The sequence below is a fragment of the Chrysemys picta genome, chromosome 2 (assembly GCF_011386835.1).
Source record: "Chrysemys picta bellii isolate R12L10 chromosome 2, ASM1138683v2, whole genome shotgun sequence".
Taxonomy (NCBI): Eukaryota; Metazoa; Chordata; order Testudines; family Emydidae; genus Chrysemys; species Chrysemys picta.
In genome coordinates, this window is record NC_088792.1 from 269,734,639 (window position 1) to 269,760,843 (window position 26,205).

General features: G+C 44.1%; 1 protein-coding gene across 17 annotated transcripts in view; it reads right to left on the minus strand.

Annotated features, from left to right (window-relative positions):
• MTSS1 (MTSS I-BAR domain containing 1) overlaps nt 1-26,205 on the minus strand; it is a 175,281-nt gene that overhangs the window by 27,007 nt on the left and 122,069 nt on the right. For 8 of the 17 annotated variants that reach the window (XM_005288793.5, XM_042861002.2, XM_065586114.1 and 5 more), the window contains exons 4-6: nt 16,936-17,020; nt 15,343-15,434; nt 13,510-13,584 (exon numbers count right to left, since the gene is read on the minus strand). The exons of 2 other annotated variants lie outside the window; for them this stretch is intronic. In XM_005288793.5, coding sequence (XP_005288850.2) covers nt 13,510-13,584; nt 15,343-15,434; nt 16,936-17,020 — 252 coding nt within the window. Of the gene's footprint in view, nt 1-7,110; nt 7,123-13,509; nt 13,585-15,342; nt 15,435-16,935; nt 17,021-26,205 lie in introns of all 17 variants that reach the window. 7 more of the 17 variants (XM_065586113.1, XM_005288800.5, XM_005288794.5 and 4 more) reach the window with 1 other exon arrangement.

Sequence of the window (26,205 nt, forward strand, 5' to 3'; positions counted from 1 at the left end):
AAGCGGGTCGAAGAGAGCGCTTCCATCAGCAATTTCAGTTTGGTCTCCCGATTCTTCTGAGCTCTAGATTTTAGTCGGGCAGAGTTACTCTTCTGGGAGCTATGGGACTCTCCCATTCAACAGATATACAGAGTGGCTGTCACTGATCAGGATAGCCTCCCCACAAGAGAGGCAACATTTGAAATCTGGTGTGCAAGGTATGCCCAGCCAGGCCAAATAACCTCCCCAGAAAAAGTAGGGGAGGGAAAAAAAGGAAAGGGGGAAGAGGAAAAACTGAAACCCCTCACAATAATCTAACTAATTCTATATTGACAGCAACTAACACTAACTAGAAACACTAAACTAACTAAACAACAACTACAGAAAACACTGAGGCACACCTGAGGCAGACACGCTAAAGCCCCGTCTCAGGTCAAAGCGGTAGAGAAGGAACTGAGGTCAGTTCACCCACGTAGCCCTATGTATGCTCAGAGAGTGGAATGAAGTTGTATAGAGCACACGAGGGGTAAACGAACACTGCTAACAGAAAATCTCTGATCAAGAGCTTGAGAGGCACATGTGCATCTGAAGTGGAGCACCCATAGGGCCACTACTCGAAAAAGCAGTGGCAGTTGCCAACTGCAGCACTCCCAGGCCTTACCAGTGCGGGAATCGGGTCTGAACCCCAGGCGAAATGGCACACAGTGTTACCTCTAGGCTGCACTCCTGATACACTGCGGTACATATTTTGAAAAACTCGGAGGTTATAATATTAGACTGCAGATCACCAGGCACGTCCCATCTATTGCCTTCAATAACCGGACTCCACTGTGTTACTCATGTGAAGGAGCTGTCAGCTCCGGCTGCTGTCAGAGATGAGAGGTGGCCAACTGTGCACATGCATCTGCACTGGCACTGAATTAACTTCAATCGACTGAGGCTTTCCCCTCTAAATTACCAGGGAAACCTCAACAGATTATTGCCTCCATGACCATTGAAAGTATTTTTCCTCATGGACACATGGTGCACCACAATCAACAGAGGACATTAACAATGGATTAATCTCTTTATCATAGACAAGGCCTTAGGCTAACTATTCATAGAATAAAATTATTAAATTATAGAAAAAATTTCCAGAGAAGCTTCATCATTTAATACCAGATTATACATGGCAGTGAAAAACGTATTATGGGGGACACTCCTGCCCCAGCTAGGTATTGGATTGCATGACCTGACAGAATAGAAATTAAGAGACAGACAGAAAGGTCTGATTTGGAGTTCTCCCAATCAACAATGAGAGTGAAGATCATCAACATGGTAGTTCTCCAGAACACTAAGGTGCACGCTCAGAAAGGGACCAATCACTTGCTCGATTACCCCGAGGAAAGATTTCTTAAGGCAAAAGGCTTCTTATTGTCCATTCGCTTTTCTCTCAATCTTTATTTTTGCTAACAGGGAGCAGAGGTACTGGGTGAATGGTTGTGGCCTGACTCCACTCTGCTGGTAGCAAAAGCAGAAGCTCCAGGCAGTTGTGGGACTAAGAGGTCGACACAGGCAGGTACACGTCTAATGAACTGTACAGAGAGCTCACCACAGCTGCTGGGTTGTTTCTCATCGATATTAACAAGAATCCATAGTTACCCACAGGACAGTCTTAATATGCTACTTTCAGAGCAGCTGCTTCAGTCATGCATGATCAGTAGCATGGCATGCAAGAGCTTTCAAGGGCCAACATGCATTAAAACCACAGGTTTCACAGTAGTCTGCGAGAGCTGCAGCTGGATGTGCTCGTGAGCCTGAATCCTAAATAATCATCTATTAAAACAAAAGTTTAATGAAAGGAACATGCTAAAAACTAATAATTCTAATTTCCAACTTGTTTTCATGACTGAGGTTTGTGGTACAACTAAAATAAAAGGTAGCTTCAATTGCAGAACTGAGGGAATTCTGCACCAAAAAATTAAAAATTCTGTGCACAATATTTTAAAATTCTGCAACATTCTGCAAATTTTATCGGTCAATAAATAAATGTGGAGGCTCCAGCATAGCAGTGGGGATCACAGGGCACTGGGTGCATGGAGACGGGAGATCACTCTGCAGCTCCAAACCCCCTCGGGACAGACTTGGCAGTGAGGCTGCACCCAACCCTGACAGTGCAAGTGCGGGGCCTGCCCTAGGAACATCCCAGGGCCCTGCCCCTTTGCACCAGGTGAGCCAGGTATGGGCAGGCTCAGCCCAGCAGGATCTAAGCATAGAGGGGCTAAGTGTGGGGGATCAGGTGTGGGGTTAGAGGATTCTGTGTGGGGCAACCTGGGTGTGGGTGGCTCAGTGGGGGCATCTGGATGCACAGAGGCTCACTGCAGGGTTCCGGGCGCAGGGACAATGGGACTCTGCAGTGGGGGCCAGGTGAAGGCGGTTGGGGCTCAGCAGGGATGCTCTGGTTGCGGGGGACTCGGTGGGGGGATCTGGGTGCTGCGGGAGTGGGGTTTGATGAGGTGGCGGTCTGGGTGCAGCTGGCTGGGGCTCAGTGGGATGGGGGTCTGGGTGCAGGGGGCTTGAAGGAGTGTCCAGGTGCAAGGGAGTGGGCTCTTCGGGGTGGGGGTTTGATGGGCCTGCTTAACAGAAGAGCCCCAGCTGCTGAAGGGACACCGCATGCCAGGCACCTGCTCCCCCCTCCCCCGATTCCTCTATCCTCTTCTCTTCCCCCTTCCTGTCTCCACTGTCCTCTGCCCCATCCCCCTCACCTAAACTCCCATATTCCCTTGCCCTATCCCACCCCTGTTCCTTCCCCACTGTCTCTTCCCACCACCCCATCCCCCTTCTCTCATTTCCCTCCCTCACCCACCTTACCCTGCCACACCACAGGCACTCACTGTGGTACACAAACCAGGCACTAGGACCCAGGAGGCAGTGTGCTTCAGAGTCAGAGAGCAGAGCACCAGCCTCCTTCAGCCAGGCAGCTTTGTGCTTGCAGAAACAGGTGGGGCAGTGGTACATGACCCTGCGTGCCCCCCCACCTCGCCTCAGCTTGGGGGGAGGCAAAGTCCCCCCCAAACGACACCCATGGGCATACCCAGTCCCTTCCCTCACACGACATCCCTTTGCTTCCCCATCATTTTCTGTGGGGATGCAAAGAAATCTACAAGAGGGACATGAATTCTGAGCATGTGCAGTGGAGCAGAATTCCCCCAGGAGTATAAAGTGCACCCACTATTTAGGTTTGGACACTAAAGGTATTGTTAGTGTAGACAAGATAGATACCACCATATATGTTGGTCCAATTAAAACTACTTTTCTTTCATTGCACACTTTTTGGGCTCACAGATTGCTTCCCCACTCCTTCCAGGTGTCTGCATTGAATTATTAATATGGACTCTACACAAAATGACAATTTACACTACACATTTACAAGCTGAGCACATAAACAATAACATCAAAAAACAATTGCTGTAGCCACTCACCCCCTAGTCTTCTCCTATGGCAACTGTGTGCACTTTGACCTTCCAATATAATTAACTACTGTAAATACTGCAAAGTGAATCAACAAACAAACAACTATGGTGTAGTCCACGAACAAAAGAACCACGCAACTGTTTTCAGACTGGTGGGAAGAAACTATACAATAGTATCTGCAACTTGTCAGAATAGCCTGTTTAAAAATGGTTTCTGTTGGATTAATCCGACTATCTTCAAAAGAGGAAAAAAGCAAATGTGTTATATTGGCCTGCAAATAACCTTCTCCAAAATCTCTAAGGAATGCCTGAGGTACCTGATAGAACAGAATCCTTCGAAGCCCAGTAATTAGAAACCCAACCCCATTCCTGCAAACATCAAGAAAAACGGTTACCTATCTATAACCGTTGTTTTTTGAGAGGCGATGCCCCGCAGCTGGAGAACTTTGTCTAGCTGGAGAACTTTGTCCGTAGGAGCAGTGCTCATGTCCTGCAGCCCTCCCCCCTCCTCTGGCCATATAAGGGTGATCAGAGGACTGCAGGATTGCCTTCCCATAGTTTACATCTGATCTGGATGCAGCAGGATGGCATAGTGGCATATAGAAGTATGCACAGAGGACCAAGTGGCAGCCCTGCAAATGTCCAATATAGGAATGTCACTTAGAAAGGCATTCAATGTTGCGTGGGTGCTTGTGGAATGAGCTTGCAGCACCCTTTGAGAAGGCGTAATCTGGGCTACTTTGTAGACTGTCATGATACAGAAAGTTATTCACCTGGAGATCATCTGTGAAGAGACCGCTTGACCCTTCATTCAGTCTGCATATGAAACAGACAAACGAGATGGGGAATGCAAAGGTTTGGTCCTCTCTAGATAAAAAGCTAAAAATTTCTTGACATCCAATGTGTGAAGACATTGTTCCTCTGGTGTTGAATGCGGCTTAGGAAAGAATACTGGTAAATATATCGCTTGATTCAAGTGAAACTGGGTAATCACTTTGGATAAAAACTTAGGGTGCGGCCACAGGGTTATTTTGTCTTTAGAAAACTGCGCATAAGGGGTCTCCACCATCAGAACCTACAACTCACCCAACCTCCTTGCAGATGTTAATGCCATAAAGAAAGCAGTTTTTGACACAGACGGGAGAAAAGAAGAAGTGGCCAGAGGCTCGAATGGAGGCCCCACAAGAGCTGCTGAGATAGTATTAAGGTCTCAAAAAGGAATCGGCTCTAAGTGGCAGGTGGAGATGAGTGACTCCTTTCAACAACCTCGCTGACATGGGGTTTGAAAACACCAATCTTCCATCGATGGGCAGATGAAATGCCAAAATCGCTCCCATGTGCACTCTCAACGAACTAAGCACAAGACCAGAAGACTGAAGGTGTAACAGGTACTCCAAGATATCTTAGATACAAGCCAGCTTTGGATTAACTCCCTGGGCTAGCGACCATATCAAGAACCACTTCCACTTGACCAAAGAGGTGGCTCAGTGGAGGGCTTCCTACTATTGAGTAAGACTTGCTGGACAGCCACCGAACATTGTTCCTCCTCCTCTTCATGTAACCATGCAACATCCATGTTGAGACATGCAGGAAGTTGAGTGTGGGATGCAAAACCTGACCATGGTGCTGAATAAGGAGGTCAGAATGAAGAACAAGACCAACACGGTCTTGGCTACCCTGGAGCAATGAGAATGAGCTTGACACAGTCCAATTTCAGCTTGAGAATGACCTACAGGATGACTGGAATTGGAGGAAAGGCATACAGGAGTGCTGATTTGCAGCTCAGGCGAAAAGCATTGGTCAAGGAGCCTGGACTACCCCCCCAAGAGCAAAACAGCCGGTGAACAGGCAGATTGTTGGGATGCTCCGAAGTGCAAAAGTAGACTGCAGGGCACTGGGGTTCAGAGACCATTTATGATTAAAGGAGAAATTCCTGCTGGAGCGATCCACCAGGTGATTCTAGATCCCAGTAAGCCATCGCCCACGGGGGGTAATGTTTTTCCCAGTGCAAAACTGTCAGAGCCTGATCACCTCCTGACACGCCACGCTGGAGTTTGCTTCCTCCTGTCTGTTCATGTCATACACTGTGGTGGCATCGTTGGTAAGAATGTGCAATGCCAAGTCCCTGATGTGATCTCGAAGGGCCTGATAGTAACTGTAGATGGCACAAAGCTCCAGGAAATAGATATGCAGAGAAGCTTCCTGTTCTGACTATAGGCCTTGAACTTTCAGCTTCCCCTCCTCGCGTTCCCCAACCTATTAAGAAAGCATCGATGACAATCGTCCTGGTCGGTGGGGAGTGAGTGAAAGGAAAGCCCTGGAACACATTGCCCTGAACCATCCACCATTGTAAGGAGTCTAGGATTGGTGGAGGAAGTCGGACCAGTCTGCCCAAGGGATGACGGCTCAGATGATAGACCAACTTCAGCCACATCTAGAAAGGACACAGGTGCAGCCTGGCATACTGATCTACCTGCGTGCATGCAGACATATGGCCTAGCAACCTCAGAGGTACTCAGGCTGTGGTTGAGGATTGAGACTGCAGCTCTAGACATAGGTGGTGAATCACTGAGAATTGCTTGGTTGGCAGAAAAGCTCTCTAACTCATCATCTATCGGAGCCCCACTGAGCATAATTCTTTGAGTTGGAACCAATGTTGACTTCCACTGTTTAGGATGAGACCTAGGAGGCATGGTATGATTTATGTGATGTGGACAGGACAGAGGATTTCCTCTCTGGACTTGACCCTCAGTAAACAATTGTCCAAATACAGGAAGACATGAATACCCCTCTTACACCGTCTTCCACTTGTGTTCCCCTTGTTATACACAGCTTATTGCTACTGCTGACTTCGGAAACTAATTCCAAATCTAACTCCCACTGAAATCAAAGGGAGTCTTTTTAGTGACTACAAGACGACGTTGGATCAGTCCCTAACGCTGCAAAATTTTTTAGTTGTCCCTATAGGGCCAGCTCTAAGTAATGCAAACTTATGGATTTAGATAAGCCCAGGAAAAATGCAAAGTACAATTTCAAAAAGGAGAAAAATACTGAAAGACTCTAAGCAAGACAACCATTTTCAATTTCCAATATCATGGTTGAAGATAACCCTCTGATTCAATAGATTTAAGACTTAGTCAAGCAGCAAAAAAGAAGAATCCAATTTCCACCCCTTTGAAAGATCAATATAATTTATTATTAATCAATCATAAAAGTGCATGCAATGTGTTTAAAAGGGATTCAGATAACAGGTTTACAAAAAACACAACACGAAGGATTTTACGCTCTAGACTTTAAAAATTACACTGGCAATAAGAAAAAATAATTATTTGGGCATCACCCTAACGACAGATTGTGTGTTTAATGTAACTTCTCTCACAAGCATGGCATGATTTAACCAGTGCATATTAATCCCTTTCTAAAATAAACCTACAATTTAGCTACTACAAAAGAGATTTTTTTTCCCTTTTACAGTGTTCCAACTAGATGCAAAGAAAAAGAAAATTAAAAGAATGGTTATGGAATTTCAAGATCATTGAGAATAGGTAGTATTTTGATTTTATTATTTTAATTAGGAATTAAAGTCTAGGCAGCTAGTGGAGACTAGACAACCATGAAGAGGCCACAGAAAGGACTACAACCAACCAGCCACCAGGGATACAGCACGGCACAGACTTACCCAGAGCCTCAGCTGGCGGGAAGGTGCACATGATGAGAAATTGCAGGATGCAAAATTGATACAAAAAGGAAAATAAAAAAGAAGTCAAACTGGTATTCCAGCATTCCTAGTGTTTATACATCAATATCAGCTCCAGGATAAGAGAGTGGGTCACTTCAGATTACACTACTTTCACTTCTTCATGTGCTGGTATCAAGGAAAAACTGCTAGCGTTGATTTACAACAGCTCATCAATAAACAAACCTCCATTACATGCCCAGCAGTTATATTTTAAAGGGAGTTTAACTTTAACCCCACTTAGTAATTTTTAAAATCAACCTTGTTTAACTTACAGCAAGAACACAGTAGCTGATCCTTAAAGAAATTCTCAGATTCATTAAGTTAACAAACAAGAATGAAGTAAATGTCCTTTTGTCTAACTTTCCCTGTCCCTCTATTTAAAGCAACAGTGATACATATAACAGTAGTTCAAGTCCTTGCAATGCTGACATACTGCACTGATTGCTGCAGCATGCTCCAGGATACTTTCTGCTGCAGTTTTATAAGCTAAAGGTTGATGCAGTAAAAAATAATGCCAGAAGGCTGCTACTGCGAAGGGGAAACAATCCCTCTGCAAGTTGGGATTTTAAACATGATAAAAGGAAGGAGTGTCAAAACAAGATTTCTGGTCAATGATTTCCCTAACACCTTTATTTTCATTTTGTCCCCTGCAGAGCTTACATGATAGAGGTGTGAGAAATAACATGTTCCTAGGTGTCTTGTTTACACTACAATTTTCTCCTAAAGTTTCTAAAAGTTGTTACCTCCAGTTTAGCAATAACCACTGTTCCAAGCCTGGTTGTACTGCAGTCAGCTCTATCTACATTCCCACTGCTGGAGCCATAGGCGCCGACTCTGTGGGTGCTCCGGGGCTGGAGCACCCACAGGGAAAAATTAGCGGGTGCTTAGCACCAACCAGCAGCCAAACTCCCCCCACCTCCTCCTCCTCCCCCAAGCACACCATGTCACTGCTCCTCCACCTACCTCCCAGAGCTACCTGCCCAGCTGCCGCCAAACAGCTGTTTGGTGGCGCTCTGGACTTTCCAGCAGGGAGGGGGAGGAGCGGGGATGCGGCATGCTCAGGGGAGGAGGCGAAGAAGAGATGGGGCAGGGGCCAGGACTTGGGGGAAGGGGTGGAATGGGGGCGGGGTGAGAACAGGGCAGGGGCGGGGAAGGGACAGGGCGGGGTCGAGCACCCATTGGGCAAAGGGGAAGTCGGTGCCTATGGCTGGAGCTGCATGCACTGTGGTAGCACATGTGCTTACTTTAAGGGGGAAAATCTTAGTGTAGACACATTCTAAAACTGGACCTGATCAGAAGTCCTTTACCTGCACGCAACTCCAGTGAGAGTTGACGAGAGCTTTCTGTACTAAGGACTGCAAAATTGAGCTAAGAGATTTTAAACAAAATGCTAATCTACTTAAGTATTTATATGGCTGCCATCACTATAATATTGGCATGCAACTATTTATTTTCTCCCTCAGAAAAGGTGCCAGGTACACAATCATCCTTAATATTCTACAGCTGTGATAAAAATTCAGAAATTAAAATGTCAAAATCAGCTGACAAAAGGAATCCTAAAAATGGGAGTATTTTATCTTGTCTAACAAAAAAAAGAAAATTTAAAGAGCTTCTAAAGCTACCTAATAAAAAGCAAATCTCATTATACACACACACACACATATATATATATACACACACACACACAAATTCTGAAGAGCAAGTTCTCAAGAACTGCTGAGTAACTCAAAAGTACCGAGAATCGGTATCTAAAGTAAATACATTAGATTTGCTTTACCATTAGCCCTACATGTCATGAACTTAGACACTGGCTACTGATGGGATGAGAAATGTGCCCATTCAGATATATTAAGTGCAAGTAGTGCTCTAAAGGGACTTTATTGCGTAGTTTAGATCCAAAATGCAGGTTTTGTATAAGTTTTATAAAATTTATTGGGAGGGGGGAGAAGGATTTTTGACTATTAATTGCTTCCGCTCCCCAAAAAGATTTATCTATCTGAAAATGCTTCAGATTTAATCATTTTTCCTTGCAGTGTTTGCAGCCCTTGGACTAATACAATGCTCCACAAAGACCCTGAAAGCAAAACCTACCAAACACAAATTAAGCAATAGTGAAATCTGAGTAGTCTAGCTAGATGTAATTTGATTTTATATTTTTTTCAATTATAACCTATGAGGTTATTCATGATTTCAGTTATTTTTTTTAAATATGATTTTTAGTTAAAATGTGCCTAACAAAGTTAACTCACCCCTGCCTACCCCCCTCTAACCCCCCCCCCGAAATGTTTACACCTACAAAAATAGCTACGACAATTTATGCCAGCTGGGGACCTGGTCCCAATTCATCACAACACTTGAAGTATACACCTCATTTTAAGCACATGCTTACATGCTTTACTGACTCAGTTCCTATGCACATGGAGTACACAAAAGTGGGAAGGACTGATTTTTTTGGTGCCAAAGAGATCAATGTGAAAAAGGAGAGCAATTTAAAGATGGAACATGTAATTACATCCATTGGAAACAAACAAAAATAAATGAAAAATGTAGATCAATTAAAACATATGCTTTTCCTATAGTCTTAATAAGTTTGTCATAAAGCAGCCACAAGAAACGACTGCAATGTACAAAAACAAAAAGATTCCCAAGAAAGTTGTAAAATCTCCATTTCCCTTTCCATAAAAGTCCTACCATTTTGCCAAATACCTTTTTGCAAACTCGGAAAAAGCAATCCTAAAATCATTCATTTAGTTTAGCGTTCTAGTGCTTCCCATTCATCTTAAAAGGAAACACATTTATCCCAATTAACACCACTGATTCCATAGGTATAATTTCTAATTACTGATCTCAAGAAAGTCCAAAGTTGAGTTTCCACATAGTCACATGGGATTGGAATATAGTCTACACAAAACAAAAAAAGATGGCCAAAATACATTTAACCCTCTTTGAATTCTAAGTGACGGGGATGAAGGATGCATTGTGTTGAGGCGGAAGATTATACTCAAATCTCTGGATCCAATGCTACCCATATAGTTTGTATCCAAAGCCAAGAGGGGTCTACTTTCCAGTTCAGTTGTGGCAGAAATCTTGCTATGCAAAGCTAGCAAAATTCTGGAACAAATCTTACCTTAAATTTAATCTAGATCCAGATCTCAGCACTGCCCCATTGACCCATCTTGGATCATAAGGTTTATTAAAATATATTTGAGGAGTGGAAGGTGAAAGATTATCTTATTTGTTGTTTTATAGTTCTCAAAAGTGTGCTAGGAACATCACAGAAAACAAAAGGGATAAATTCCTGCTTGGAAAGGGCTCGATTTTAATGAAGGATGTAACAGACAAATGAGTTTATGACTAACAGGAAGTGGGAGGGGGGAAGAAACAGGTGATAGACACACTGGTATGAGTACATGGATACTCATTTGAAACTTACATGTGTCATGTCGTCAAGATTTTTGGATTTGAAAGTTAATACACTTACTTGTTAATTCCCCGGCCCTCTAGAGATTGTGGTTCAAATCCTGCTTCTATCTAGAATGGAATTAGCTTAGTGTTGTCAATGTAGTGCCTGGTAGAAGCTTTGACAATTACCAAGCCCTACTTCAGTTTGTCACTACTAGAAGTTTCTGCTTATAAGACACTGCAGATTGATAGCAAGAATAATGCAGTCAGGACTGAGGCATATTAAGCAGATATTTAGAAGGAAGCATAAAAACAGTTTTGCCTTCATGATGCCTGCTTTTAGCTAGACACAGATTTTATTTTAAGGACAATGTCTTGATGCTTCAAGTCTGGGGATCAGAAAGCAGGGGATAGGGAGAAGAGAAAGCACCTGACACTTATTTTCTTCTACACTTCATTGTTTTTTCAAATGTTAGAGGAAGTAGCTACTCTCCTCTCCATTGTGTGTGTGATCCACTGGGCTGACAGATTCAGGAATTCATTTTTTTCACATCTACATAAGCTTTAGTTTGTAGCTAGGTAGCTGTGTATCCATACTCAAGGTAGAGAGAGAGAGAAGGCACAAAGGTTTCCTAAGAAACAAGGTGGACCCTGATTTCATTGTGTATTGGATTGTCTATTTGGCTGGCTTCCTTTGCTCTTCTAATTTCCAACCTCCCTTGCTGCTCCCTTTGCCATTAATTTTGTCCTCAATTCCTACCTTAAAGAAACTTTGGATCCAAGTGATTCTTCAAGACAGAGACGACTCAGGGAGCTGAAGTGTCCCAAGAATGCATTGCACACCAGCATGGGCGATTCAGTAAGGAGTCTGACAGGATATCCCAAGGTGCCAACATTTAGAAAGGGTGACTGGATTTTTAAACCAGTACCTATTCACAGTATTACCACCATGGAATCTGTGTCACGATGGAGACACTAACGCAAATGGCCTTTTACTTTTCCCCTTTTAATCCTTTCACAAAATAAAATAAAAAAGACACCACATTGAGCTGATCTTCTCTTAGCCAGCTCTGGTTCCTTTAAAAAAAATAAATAAAAATAAAGGCAACACGCTCCACTGCACACCCTCCTGTACATGGAGACAGGATAAGAGAACACACACATTAGTCACCTTGCTTAATGCATTTCTGGAAGATTCTCAGATACTATGGTGATGAGCCCGGTATAAGAAACTAGATAGGACAGCACTGAACATATCTCCATGCTCCAGCAGAGAAGGCATTAAGTGTTCCTTCTCTCCAGGGAATCTCTGCACCACTGAGTGTGCCGGCTGGCCTTGGAGAGAGCAAGGGATAACCCGCTAGGGGATAACCTCTGAGACAAAACTCATGTAAAGATGGTTCCATGGTCCCACTCTGGACACGTTCTCTGTAACTCTCCATCTGAAGGATGCCATGCACTGCAGGGTTGCTCATGGTATCCAATGAAGAAGAAAGGGGGACTGCAGGTGGTTGGGAGGGGAATAGCATACACTAGTTCGATAAAATTAAGACTGAAATCAGCCAATTTTTCAAACAAGGAGTAAACAAAGCTAAGAACCTAAACCGAGGTTATGATTTGATATTGGATTCTTCCCCAGAAGAACTCCTGATACCGGCAAAGACTGCTGGCCCCACTGTGCTAATCCCCTATTTTGCAGTCTTTTGCTATTTTTTTCCCCTTCCCCTCCATTCTTCCTTTAAATAGCTAGAAAAGCTTCAAGAGCAATTTATTTACTATGAAATAATTTAGTCATATGATCATCCATTAGAATACTTGTTCATAAACTCTGCTAACTCAGTGGTCAGAAAGGGAAGTTAGGGATGCCTTGGATAAAACATGAATTCATCTGAATCTCTGAGATGTAGAAAGTTAAGGAAACTCCACATCCCACCACTCACTTGGCTTGGCTCTACACTTCCAGGGTTCAGCCAGCATGGGAAGCATAAGTTCCAACAGGGGACCTGTCCAAAGCGTATTTCCGACCCAGCTGATATCAGAGAGCACAGGACCAGGAAGTAAGGAAAGCCTGGTCCTGCAAGGTTTCCAGTCCAGTTTTGCAAGTGTACGGAGGCGGTAGTAAGAATCTGAAACTTACGGGCTGGTGAGGTTTGGGCATCACTCAGCAGAGCTCGGAACCTCACTTTGCAGTGTTACCACCATAGCTCTCTGACTTCAAGAAGGTGAGAATTTAAAATAAAGCACTGACAAGTCACCAATGGGGAACAAACCACTGTGAAAACCCACAGATTCTGCTACTAAACATTATATCACTGGATAAGAGAAAGAGCTTGGGAATTTTGTTGGGGAGGAGGAGGAGGACGAAACTATTGTACTGCCTCTCTTTACCTCATTTTCTGGCTTTTTACTATTGCTAAGTGCACTCTCTGACAGCGACCTATACCAGCTTCCTACAGCTGTCATTTTATGAATCTTGTAACAAACAATGGGAAGTTTAGGAGATTATAGGTTGTAAAAGATGGGGGTGGAAAAGGGGGAACAGCATAATTTCCTGCTATAACTACTACAGAGCATTTGCATAATGGCTTTTTATACTATTCCAAAGCTTCCAGGAAATTTTGCATGTGTAACACAGCACAAGTCATACAACATTATCAGTTTCTTAACATGAAAAAAAAAAAAAAAACCCACAAAAATATTCCATTTTAAAAACTCTCTCTGCTGATCAATTTTGTATATAGAGATTTTTCACACTCTTAAGGCATTTTAAAACCGACAGTAGCGTTTATGCTTTCTACTAGAACACCATGACAGGTACACATTAGATGTGACACTATATGGAATGATGGTTTCCACAGAACATCCTATAGCTAGGCAATTTTTGCCAATGAATCCTTCACAAAAGTATCTCAATGATAAAAGTATGGAGAAAGTTACCTTTCTTTGCTTTCTTCTGCAGTTTCAGCGTGTCTGACGACTTCTTTTTTATCTCTTGGCGGGCTTTTTTGTACTCTAAAAAACACAGTCTGTATATCAACACACTTGATACTTGGTTCAGTCTTTGGTTTTACAAAAAAGACTGTTTTAAGACACTATAAATGTTCCCTAGACTAGAAATTTTAGCACAGCACACAGGGATATTCACTTTTAATCAGAGCAGCTTAAAAATCAGATTGACCTTTTGTAGTGTCTGTAGCTTTGGTTTTGGGTGAAACAGTGCTCACAGGGTACACCTACACACACAGCACTGAATCTGAGAGCTTGTGCGGTGGAGCTAAAAATCGCAGTGGAGACGTTCGGGCTTGGGCTGGCTCCCGGGGACCAAAACAATTTTCCGAAATAGACACACATTCATGAAATGTGTCGGTCAACCAGAATCTGCAATCTCTCATCTGTTTTAACAGCAATACCATCTTGCTCTTATATACTATTTTCCATCAGTAGATCTCAAAGGGGTTTATAGTGGAGGTCGGTATCATAATCCCAATTTTACAGATGGAAAAACTGAGGCACAGAAAAGGAAGTGACTTGCCCAACATCACCCAGCAGGACAGTGGCATGGCCAGCAATTGAACCCAGGTCTCCTGCGCCCCATTCCAGTGCTCTATCCACTTGGCTGCACTGAGCCCCACCCTCCACTCTTTAGAGAGCCCCACATTTAGGAGCCTAGCTGATCCCTCCTGCCCACTGCTTCTCTCTGCTTAAATCTCCCCCAGGCACCTCTGTAGTTGCAAGGGTGACGGACAGGATGGAAATTCTTTCAGAGACTGTTGATGCTTCTATTAGGCCACAACATCAACTGGGTGCTAAGAGGCACTTCCTCCCACAGGGACCACTGTGCAGCCTCCACAGGAGTCTCAACTGCTCAGTCCAACAAGCCCGGGTCGCTGCACAGCCATGCAGGAGACCCTGATCTGAATGCTCAGAGCATTATTAGATCAGCAAGCATGATTTTGCTTTGTTCATGCAGACCCAAGGACTTGAATTTTAAAGGCTAACAGCAAAACATAAACAAGTTCAAACGGCTGTGTCAGAGGTCAACCGCCCCCAATGCAACGCCTCGTATGTCTGAAATTGTTTCCTGGCAACAGCCATGGCTCCAGCTGTGTGCAACTATCCCTCTCTCCCCACACTGTGCATTCTACGCGAGAGATCACCCCACCACGGAACAGCACTGCCACTCTCGCTCTGCCAAGTGGGAAGTTGGCTTCTCCTGCCCTCTAACAGATGGTTTTCCAAGTTCTCTTTGAATATTTCTCTCTTATATCCTACAGGATATAAACAAAAAAAACCCTGAATGCTTTACAAGACTACACGATATCTGGAGGGCGGTCTGGCTGAGACTTGCCTTAACCTTACAGGTAGTCTGCAAATCCCAGGGCTGTCGAGTGGTGGGTGCCATACCCCCAGCAGAGTGCATGACAAGACATCACGCAGCAAGAGATTGCTGAGAAAAACACCATGCCAGACTTAAATTTACAAGAGAAGAGTCACCTAGGTTTAGTAATATGCTGAAAACAGTTCATTACAGAGTTAATTTAGACCCTTCAGCACCTAGCTTCAAAATTAAGCCTGTAAAGCTTGAAGAATTAGCTAACTATATTTGCTAAGTAGTTTTTTCAAAAACTAATGAGGAAAATTAGTATAGATCTTAAGCAGGTGTAATATGGTTTCTCCAATACCCAGTAAAAGGGGAAGTGCCATGTTAGGAAGAAATCTTGTATTAAAACCTTGTCCTATTATACTACAGTGTTCTTCCTCTATAACTACCTTTTGCATGGTCTTTATCCAGTTGATTGGCCACTTTCTTCCACTCTTCCATCTGTTCTTGAAGTGGGTTTATCAGACAGTCAATTAAAGCACTAATTTTGTTGAAAAAACACAAAGAGCAATCAAATCCTGCAGATGCCCTTATTTTTATATCCAGAGCCAAGGTCAATATTGGAGTATTTTACTCTGCTGCAACAGTTAATAGTGCCATGGAATGCAAATATCTAAACTTGAAAGAGTGTATGTGCCTGCTATAGAACCAGGTGGTTAAATAGTTGTTACAACGTGACCCAAATTTCTCTGGTTGGATGAAAGCCAAAGATGAGACACTCAAAAAACACACATAACAGGACAACAAGAATTAGTGTGTAGAAGTTCAGGGGCAGTGTGGAATAGAATATAAACCAGAAGAGTGACCTGAAACAGGGACAATGTAAACAATTAGATTTTTCATTTGTCACATGCTTGCAGAAGTCAGTGTTTGCAGAATGCTCTAGATTGATGTCCTGAAGACTAATGGCTTCTATTTATCCCAAAAGATTGTACAAATATGTAATGCACACGCAGAGCACAAACAGCAGCAGTGTAAGCGTCTATATTCTGCCACATCCATGTGCCCCAATCCTCATCAGTGGGGACCATGGTGCTGGGGTAATTCAGTTTCTATGCCTACTAAATTCCTGGCATCTCTGCTGAGAATGCTAAATAGGAGTTTCAATTGTGGTTGTGGATTCTGTGATATGGCATTGGGAACTGTCCATTAGGGAACTGGATTGAGACCAAACTCATTTAAAATAAGCTACTGACCAGCCAATTTTTGGTCACAGCTGACATGAACTGAATTCAAACCAGTAATTGAGAGATGACAGGACTACCCCCTTTTACCAATCTTCAGTCCCTCAAATTTACCCCATTTAAAAAAATGTATCTAGGTCAAAGAAATGGCAGGTCACAGTTTCCTCTTACCATTGGCAGAGTATACATTTTACTTCTATGATAAAAGGTGTTGAAGTAAGCATATTGGCAACTTTCTTCCTCACACACAACAAGATTGTGTTATCCTCCCCCACCTCACTATTTTTACGTTCTGTAGAAATCTACTGAAATGGGGTGCAGTGGAGGAGTTCTTCAGTTCATGTCAGTTTGCTCCCAAACTTTTTTGGCTGCAAGTTATTCAGATTCCCATGCAGTTGAGAAAACGGGGTGAAGTACTTGCTTTTACTTTAACTCAGTGACAACACAGAAATTCTAAGCCCGGTCCCCAACACCATGAATTGATTGCTGAGCTACACTAACTTTGATGATAGGAATTTCCAGCATTTAAAGCAGCTTGAGCTGGCAAGTCCAATTCTCAGAATGAGCAGCTAAATCCCTGTTCCTCTCTATTTCTATGAAGTCCAATTTGTTGGGGGAGAGAAAAGAAAGCCTGTTCTTCCTGACTTTAAGTCAGAGGTCAGCTGGAAGCCAACACTGGTAAACAGCTTAACGTGCTCCTGAATAAAAGGGGCTGTGTAACAATTATGTTTTGACTGTAGTCCAGTAGCCAGTGAAGAGTGATTCCCAAGCTTTGGGCCAGGCTGTGTAACTGCTCACCTTGAAAACTGCCTGAGTTTGGACTCTATACTTCTGTGTCTCATGCACATTCTCGTCAGGGCAGACCCAATTTCTCTGGTACCACCTGAAAACGAAATACAAAAGAGTTAAGGGACAGGGATCTCTCGGATGTGAAACTCTCACAGTGATGTAGAGGGAAGCTGAATTAAATATCACATTGTAAAATTAAGTCCCTAGTGTACTATTAACACAGCAGAACTACTAAACAATATTTGACATTTAGGAAAAGAGATTTATTGCTGATCACCAGAAGCCCAGAACTGGATTAACAAGAGGACAAAATAGTTTTCTCTCTAGAGGCCTTAGCATGCCAAGAATGTGTAGAGGATCAACATACTCTCAACATTTTACTTGGAAGGGATCCAAAAGGAGCACAAGAGCTGGGAGATCAGAACTGGGTGTGTAGGAGGAAGACGCAGGGTAAAGAGAGGAGAGAGAGAGTTGGGAGCAGTAACATACACTGATCAGGCCAGTGTCTAGAGAGAGACAGTAATCCAAAGTCTTGAAACAACATATCCAGGACTTTTGACTAATTTCCGTTAGCCAGATTCTTCACAGCCAATATTGCAAACATTTTGGTATTTAACACACCCATTTCAGCACAGATTACGCTCTCTCTTCCCAAACCCAATCCTGTATATAGAACACAGATCGGTAGTAGTCATAGACCATGCATCTATCACTTCACAATATTGCCAGAAGATGGCACTGTTTATGTGCGCTACACTCCCAGTCACTCATTTCAGTGCCTCCAAATGATAACGTCTCTTGACAGCAAATGATTAATTTTTAGGACTTTTTCTCCCCAAAGTATATTTTCTTTTAAAGCAAGCATTTGCCCGCTCTATAATTTAATTAAACAATCATCTCGGCCTTTTCTGTATTTAGTTAGCTTTTGTTTTGATAGCCATATGGTCTAGCTATATGTAAGCCAACCTGAAGCATCTCAGCAAACTTCTACACAAAGTCCTAACTAATTTGTTAAAAATATTCACCAGGGTTGTGTGAAACACCCATAACAGTTTTAAAACCTCAAAATGTAAAGTTTTTCATTTTGATTGTGATACTGATCTGAATTTGCAATATACTTTGAAATTTTGTGAGTTTTCCTAAAAACTAGACTATTTAAGCAGAAAGTATTTATTTTCAAGTGAAAAGCTCAATATGGTCAATATTTCAATTTGAAAATCAATTTTTACATTTTAAAAAAATTGCCAAATGTCACGTTTTGATGTTAAAATGGTCACAAATAGCAAAATTTGGGCCCACCAAATGACCCAGAATGAAATTGCAAATATTTTGCACAAAATGCTGTGGGTTTTTATTTTTTGGCTCTTATTATGGCAGAAGCCTTTTATTTACCCTTTTGAACATGTTCAGAATTAAATTCCTTTAAAGAATGAATTTAAACGTCTTTATGTTCATTATTAAAGTTTTACTAACATTTATAAGTATTAAGGTGCCGTAGTATAGCTAACAATTGTGCAAAAACAATGACTGAAGAAAACTTGCAGACTTGAATGGGTCTTTACAGTGGAGGCAGATCAGTCTTCTCTCCTTAGTACTGCAGTTTCATACAAAAGCTGTTACTGCACATAGAGCCGGATACCAAAAAGTGGAAAAGTCAGACCCCTTGTCTCCCACAGTGAAAAACGATGTCTGCTACTGACAGCATCTTTCTTGTCCCACATGCTCAGTATGGTCTTATTCTTCATTCCCCCTAACAGAGAACTACCAGGCCATTAAAAAACAAGCAAAGAACAGAACTTCTTGTCCTAATGGAAACAGAACTCCTACTGGAGATTTCAAGGAAGGTCTCCTAAGAAATGAGTGCTAAAACTTTCTCCATTGTCATTTGTGGAGTAACTTATCATTCAAGATACAGTTAAATGCTGCATTATGCAAGAACTGGGGAAACTTGAACAGGAACACAAGTATTCTAGGGTTTTTATAGGTTAATATTTATGCTTTCCTAATACCACACCATGAGAAAAGGAAGAGCCATTTAAGAACAGAAAATGGGAAACGTGTTTTGTAAAATGGGGAATAAGGGTCAGCTAAAATAAATAAGGGCACTAATAAAAACTGCCAGGTAGTACTATTATAACCCAAGTAGCAGTAACCAACCAACATAAGTATGCACATTCAACACACAAGGATATACCCACAACAAAATTGTATGAAACAAAGTCTCCATATTATTTCTGTTTATTAATAATAATAAAGCACATTTGCAGATTTTCAAAGTATTTACTATACTATTAATTGCAACAAGCTCTTTCAGAGGTGTGAAAAAAGTGGGTTTTTCCAGAAAACAACACTAGTTTTGGGATGGGGGGACTGTTTTTTGTTTTCTTTTTTAAACAATGCCCCCCCCCAATCTTTTGAATTTCCATGTTCTTTGGAAGTATTTCTAGAATCACAGTATATATTTAAAAGGGGTTTGTTTTTTTTAATACCATAAACATTAGGTGTAAATTTCAATCTATGAATGAAAATTATCCTAAAAAGTTAAAAAAAGGGAAGGGAAGTGATGAGCACATCCAAGTTTTTGTATGCCTATTAGGAAACAAAGGGTACGTCTATACTTACCCGCTGGCTCGGCGGCAAGCAATCGATCTTCTGGGATCGATTTATCGCGTCTTGTCTAGACGCGATAAATCGATCCCAGAAGTGGTCGCCGTCAACGCCGGTAATCCTGCTCCGCGAGAGGAGTAGGCGGAGTCGACGGGGGAGCCTGCCTGCCGCGTGTGGACCCGCAGTAAGTACCTTTAAGTTCGAACCAAGATACTTCGACTTCAGCTACGTTATTCACGTAGCTGAAGTTGCGTATCTTAGTTCAAACTGGGGGCTTAGTGTGGACCAGCCCATAGTCTAGAACGGTTATAGAAGCCTAGAAGGGAAGAAGAATGGGTAGAGTCAATGGTGACAAGGAGAAGCCGAACCAACACACGAAATTAAATGTCAGTGAATATTAAAGAGAAGAGACTGGGAGAAGTGGTCAATGGTTAGCATGAGGCTTAGTTTGTTAAATCTTGCTGGGAGTGGGTAGGGCATCTGATAATATGATTGTGACGGGGCGGACCTGGCTCTGAGGGTCCCTGCTGGAGGCCTTGCAGCCCTGTCACACCCCGCCCCAGAAAAGGGCAGTGGAGAGGGTCCTCCAAGTTGCCTAGAGTGGCTGTAGGGAGCAGCCAATCAGGACCCAGCAGGGTAGTATAAGAAATGTTGCAGGGCCAGAGTGAGATCAGTTCCTTGCTAGAGCTGGAGGAGAGTGGACCATGTGCTTGGCTAGCTGAGGGAGCTACAGGACCTAGGACAGAGCAGTGCTGGCAGAGGCTGGGGGGGAACATGAAGGAGCCGGGCTGGCTGGTAGGACTCAACCAGGACAAGGCCCTGAGATCAGGGTGAAGAATGTTCTCGGGCCATGGGCAAGTGGCCCAGGGAACTGTAGCACTGACACAGTTTATTTAAAAGGATGTGGCGGATGGCTGCTATCTATAGGGTCCCTGGACTGGGACCCAGAGTAGAGGGCGGGGCCAAGTCAGCCCCACCAGCCACTGGGAAAGTGGCCTGGACTTTGATGCACCCCAGAAGAGGAACTGAACTCTTTTAGTGGCCCATATGAAGAGCTGAGGCCAGAAAGGCCCAGAGGGAGCAAAGACATTGCCTCCAGGGAGGGAGCTCTGGGGCACTGCTCCATACCAGAGGAGGGACAATTTGAGAGAGGCCAGAAGGGGCTGAAAGGCAGTTTGAACCAGGGTACTACAATAGGCCCTGCTGGACTGATTGAGGAGTGAGCCCAGAGATAGGGCTGCAGATAAAGGGACCTGGGATGGGCCCCCTGTTGGATTTATATCCCGGATGGGGGTTTGATTTATCTCACATACAGACTGAGTGTGACTTGGCCGGAGGGCTGGATCGCTGAAAACTCACCACAGAGCAGAGAGAAAGTGCAGACACACACACTCTGCCAGGGGGGCGCTCGCAAAAGGTGAGTGCACCCCGTTACAATGATGCTGTATAATGTCAGTTAGCTTAATCTTATTTTTCTCTGTTCACAGTGTCGAATTCACCAAGCAATTTCTCATTCTAAATGGTAAATGTGAAACTTGATGATCAGTACCACAAAATGAGTGGTTAATGTTTAAGTCATTTCCAAACAGCACACGAATGTATCTGACTCAGCTCGTCTAAAACCAAAGGAAGTGTTAGGAAACAAGTGACTGTCAAAAGTTGCTAAGTAACAAAAGAGGATTCATGCTCATGTACTAAAGCACAAAGAATTGGTTTCTTCAGAACCTTCAAGATCAAATGTGCTACTGAATGTAAATGTATGCCTAAATGGAAGAGCAGAGGGACACTGAGTCTGATGATCCCAGAAACAAGACATTTGCAGTGCCACAGTCAGTATCAAAATATAGCTGCAAAGATTATTTAAGTCCCAGATCCAGACCTTTCAGTAGCTCATCATCATCTTCATTCCAGGGTAACAATGCTATGGAACCATTAAAAAAAACCAAAACAGTTGCATATAGCAACTTGCCATAAACAATTACAGTGCTGTTTGATGCAGACCGTGGTGATCTTTGTAGTATTCCTCAAAGCCTTCTCATTTGCAGGCTGCTGCCATCTCAACACAGCAGGCAGCTAATGGATACACAGTCAATCAGTCCATAGAGGGGTGCAGGTGGCAAGCATGCACTGAAAAAGCTGTTCTGTATGAGCAGGCTTCTGCTGCAGCAAAAAACAAAAACAAACCTTGGGTTCATTCAAAGCATACTGCGACAACAAAGTCACTCTGCATTTCAAATTCCCATTTAAAAGCTAATGTTGTTGAAGTATAATTAAGTGTAGAAGACTGAACTGCTGGAAGAGACAATTGGATTTTTAATCTTGACACGCTTTTGATCAGAAAAGCCAGAAAACCACGTAAATATGTCTGTAAATACCTATCCAAGTGAGAAGGCACGCTGGGTTTATAGGTTTCAGAGTGGTAGCCGTGTTAGTCTGTATCAGCAAAAAGAACCAGGAGTACTTCTGGCACCTTAGAAACTAACACATTTATTTGGACATAAGCTTTTGTAGGCTAAAACCCACGTCATCAGATGCATGGAGTAGAAAATACATACATACATACATACACACACACACACACACACACACACACACACACCATGAAAAGATGGGAGGTTGCCATACCAAATCTAACGAGACTAATCAATTAAGGTGGGCTATTAACAGCAGGAGAAAAAAAATTTTGTAGTGATAATCAGGATGGCCCATTTCAAACAGTTTTCAAGAAGGTGTGAGTAACAGTAGGGGGAAAATTAGCATGGGGAAATAGTTTTTAGTTTGTGTAATGACCCATCCACTTCCAGTCTTTATTCAAGCCTAATTTAATGGTGTCCAGTTTGCAAATTAATTCCAATTCTACAGTTTCTCGATGGAGTCTGTTTTTGACATTTTTTGTTGAAGAATTGCGACTTTTAGGTCTGTAATTGAGTGTCCAGGGAGGTTGAAGTGTTCTCCGACTGGTTTTTGAATGTTACAATTCTTGACATCTGATTTATATCCATTTATTCTTTTGTATAGAGACTGTCCAGTTTGGCCAATGTACATGGCAGAGGGGCATTGCTGGCACATGATGGCATATATCACATTGGTAGATGTGCAGGTGAACGAGCCCCTGATGGTGTGGCTGATGTGATTAGGTCCTATGATGGTGTCCCTTGAACAGATATGTGGACAGAGTTGGCAACGGGCTTTATTGCAAGGATAGGTTCCTGGGTTAGTGTTTTTGTTGTGTGGTTGCTGGTGAGTATTTGCTTCAGGTTGGGGGGCTGTCTGTAAGCGAGGACTGGCCTATCTCCCAAGATCTGTGAGAGTGAGGGATCGTCCTTCAGGATAGGTTGTAGATCCTTGATTATGCGCTGGAGAGGTTTTAGCTGGGGGCTGAAGGTGACAGCTAGTGGCGTTCTGTTACTTTCTTTGTTGGGCCTGTCCTGTAGTAGGTGACTTCTGGGTACTCTTCGGCTCTGTCAATCTGTTTCTTCACTTCACCAGGTGGATACTATAGTTTTAAGAACCTCAGCCGTGCAGAACACAACGCCATCCACAGCCTCAGGAACACTGACATCATAATCAAAATGGCTGACAAAGGAGGTGCTGTTGTCATCATGAATAGGTTGGAATATGAACAAGAGTCAGCTAGGCAGCTCTCTAACACCACATTCTACAGGGCATTACCCTCTGATCCCACTGAGGGTTACTAAAAGAAACTACACCATCTGCTCAAGATGCTTAAAGATACTGGGATCGGCTGGTGGGACACTGCCCACATAGACTAGCACCAGGCAGAAGGAGGTCTCTTCAAGTCCTAGGATCTTAGTAGAACTGATCCAAAATTTCTGAATCTTCAGAATTGCTGAAGCTTGCTGTTGGTTTTGTTTTTGTTTTTAAACTAGCATTCATTTTTAGCTTCCTCCAGAGGGTCACCACAGATGGGAAGGCAGTCCCATACTTTGGTTCAGCATCACAGTAACTTAACATCTCATTCTATGGGCAAGAGACTAATGAACCATTTGGTTTGTTACAGAATTATGAAAGTTCACATGGCAATAAGTACTTCAGCCACTAACTAATCCACCAGGCAAACCCTCAGCATTATACATGGGAGTTTAGCCTCACAACAACATGAATGGAATGTGGGAGAAAGTTCGTGTATTAAATATACAGTACAATTGGTGCAGTCTAGTGCTTAAGAGCACAAAGCAGGATTTTAAAATCCATATGGGAAAGTAGTTTCATATTTAAAATAAAAGTTTTAATGCAAGTATGCATGGACCCTGAGAAAAGACGGTTACTCACCGTTGTAACTGTTGTTCTTCGAGATGTGTTGCTCATATCCATTCCATTAGGTGTGTGCGCGCCGCGTGCACGATCGTCGGAAGATTTTTACCCTAGCAACACCTGCGGGTCGGCTGTGGAGCCCCCTAGAGTGGCGCCTTCATGGCGCTGAATATATACCCCAGCCGACCCGGCGCCCCCTCAGTTCCTTCTTGCCGGCTACTCCGACAGTGGGGACGGAGGGCGGGTTTGGAATGGATATGAGCAACACATCTCGAAGAACAACAGTTACAACGGTGAGTAACCGTCTTTTCTTCTTCGAGTGCTTGCTCATATCCATTCCATTAGGTGACTCCCAAGCCCAACTCAGGTGGTGGGGTCGGAGTGAGACATTGCTGTGTGCAAAACTGCTGATCCGAAGGCAGCATCGTCCCTGGACTGCTGCACTAGTGCATAGTGTTCTGTAAATGTGTGGACTGACGACCAAACCGCAGCTCTACAAATGTCCTGTATCGGAACTTGCGCCAGGAAAGCCGTCGAGGAAGCTTGGGCCCTCGTGGAGTGGGCGGTGAGGTGCGGTGCTGAGACACCTGCCAGGTCATAGCAAGTCCGGATGCAAGACGTAATCCAGGAGGATAGGCGTTGTGAGGAGACCGGTGAGCCTTTCATTCGGTCGGCCACTGCAACGAAGAGTTGCGTCGTCTTTCTAAAGTGCCTTGTGCGGTCAATATAGAAAGCCAGGGCCCTGCGTACGTCCAGAGAATGCAAACGTTGATCCTGGCGAGTAGCATGTGGTTTAGGATGAAAGACCGGGAGAAATATATCCTGGTTGATATGAAAAGGAGAAACCACCTTAGGGAGAAAGGCAGGATGTGGACGAAGCTGCACTTTATCCTTGTGGAAAACTGTGTAAGGGGGCTCGGATGTAAGCGCCCTGAGTTCAGAAACGCGCCTTGCTGAGGTGATGGCTACGAGGAAGGCTGTCTTCCAGGACAGGTACAGAAGTGAACAGGTGGCCAGTGGCTCGAATGGAGGACCTGTGAGCTTGGAGAGAACCAGGTTGAGGTCCCACGTCGGAACGGGCTGACGTTGTTGTGGGTACGTCCGGTCTAAGCCCTTGAGGAATCTAACGACCATCGGGTTAGAGAATACCGAGGACGCGAGTTCCCCTGGATGGAAGGCCGATATAGCGGCCAGGTGAACTTTAATTGAAGATATCGCCAACCCTTGCTGTTTTAGGGATAGGAGATATTCCAAAATGAGAGGGATAGGTGCGTGCAACGGGGACGTGGCTCGCTGTTCGCACCAACAGGAGAACCGCTTCCACTTGGCCAAGTATGTGGTCCGTGTTGAGGGCTTCCTACTGCTCAGCAGAATCTGTTGGACAGAGTGAGAACACTGTTGCTCTGCCTGGGTGAACCATGGAGCAGCCACGCCGTGAGGTGGAGTGATTGCAGGTCGGGGTGACGCAGCCGGCCGTGGTTCTGCGTGATGAGATCCGGATACAACGGAAGCGGGATCGGTGTCCGAACCGAGAGTTCCAACAGCGTGGTGTACCAATGTTGTCTCGGCCACGCTGGAGCGATCAGAATTACCTGTGCCTGGTCTCTGCGCAATTTGAGCAGTACCTTGTGGACCAGAGGAAACGGAGGGAAGGCATAAAACAGGTGGTCTTTCCAGGGAAGGAGAAACGCATCCGAGAGGGAGCCCGGAGCTCGACCTTGCAGGGAGCAGAACACGTGGCACTTCCTGTTGTCTCGAGATGCAAACAGGTCTATGTGGGGAAACCCCCACTTCTGGAAGACGGAATGTATAATGTCCGGACGGATAGACCACTCGTGCGTTTGAAAGGACCTGCTGAGCCGGTCCGCCAGAGTATTCTGGACTCCAGGGAGGAACGATGCCGTGAGATGGATTGAGTGGGCGATGCAGAAGTCCCACAGGCGAATGGCCTCTTGGCATAGAATTGACGAACGTGCTCCTCCCTGCTTGTTGATGTAAAACATGGCCGTGGTGTTGTCGGTGAGAACTAACACACAGCGGCCACGTAGGAGATTGAGAAATGCCTGGCACGCCAGGCGCACCGCCATCAGTTCCCGAACATTGATGTGCAGGGCTAGCTGAGGTGCAGTCCACAGGCCCTGGGTATGGTGCTCGTTGAGATGGGCGCCCCAACCCAGAGATGAAGCGTCTGTGACCAGGTGCAGAGAGGGTTGTGGGGCGTGAAACGGCATCCCCTCGCAAACCACATTGTGATCTAGCCACCATGTGAGGGAGGTCAGGACCGAGTTCGGGATTGTGACCACCATATTCAGGCTGTCCCGATGTGGGCGGTATATTGATGACACCCAGGTCTGGAGTGGGCGAAGCCGAAGTCTGGCATGCCTGGTTACGTACGTG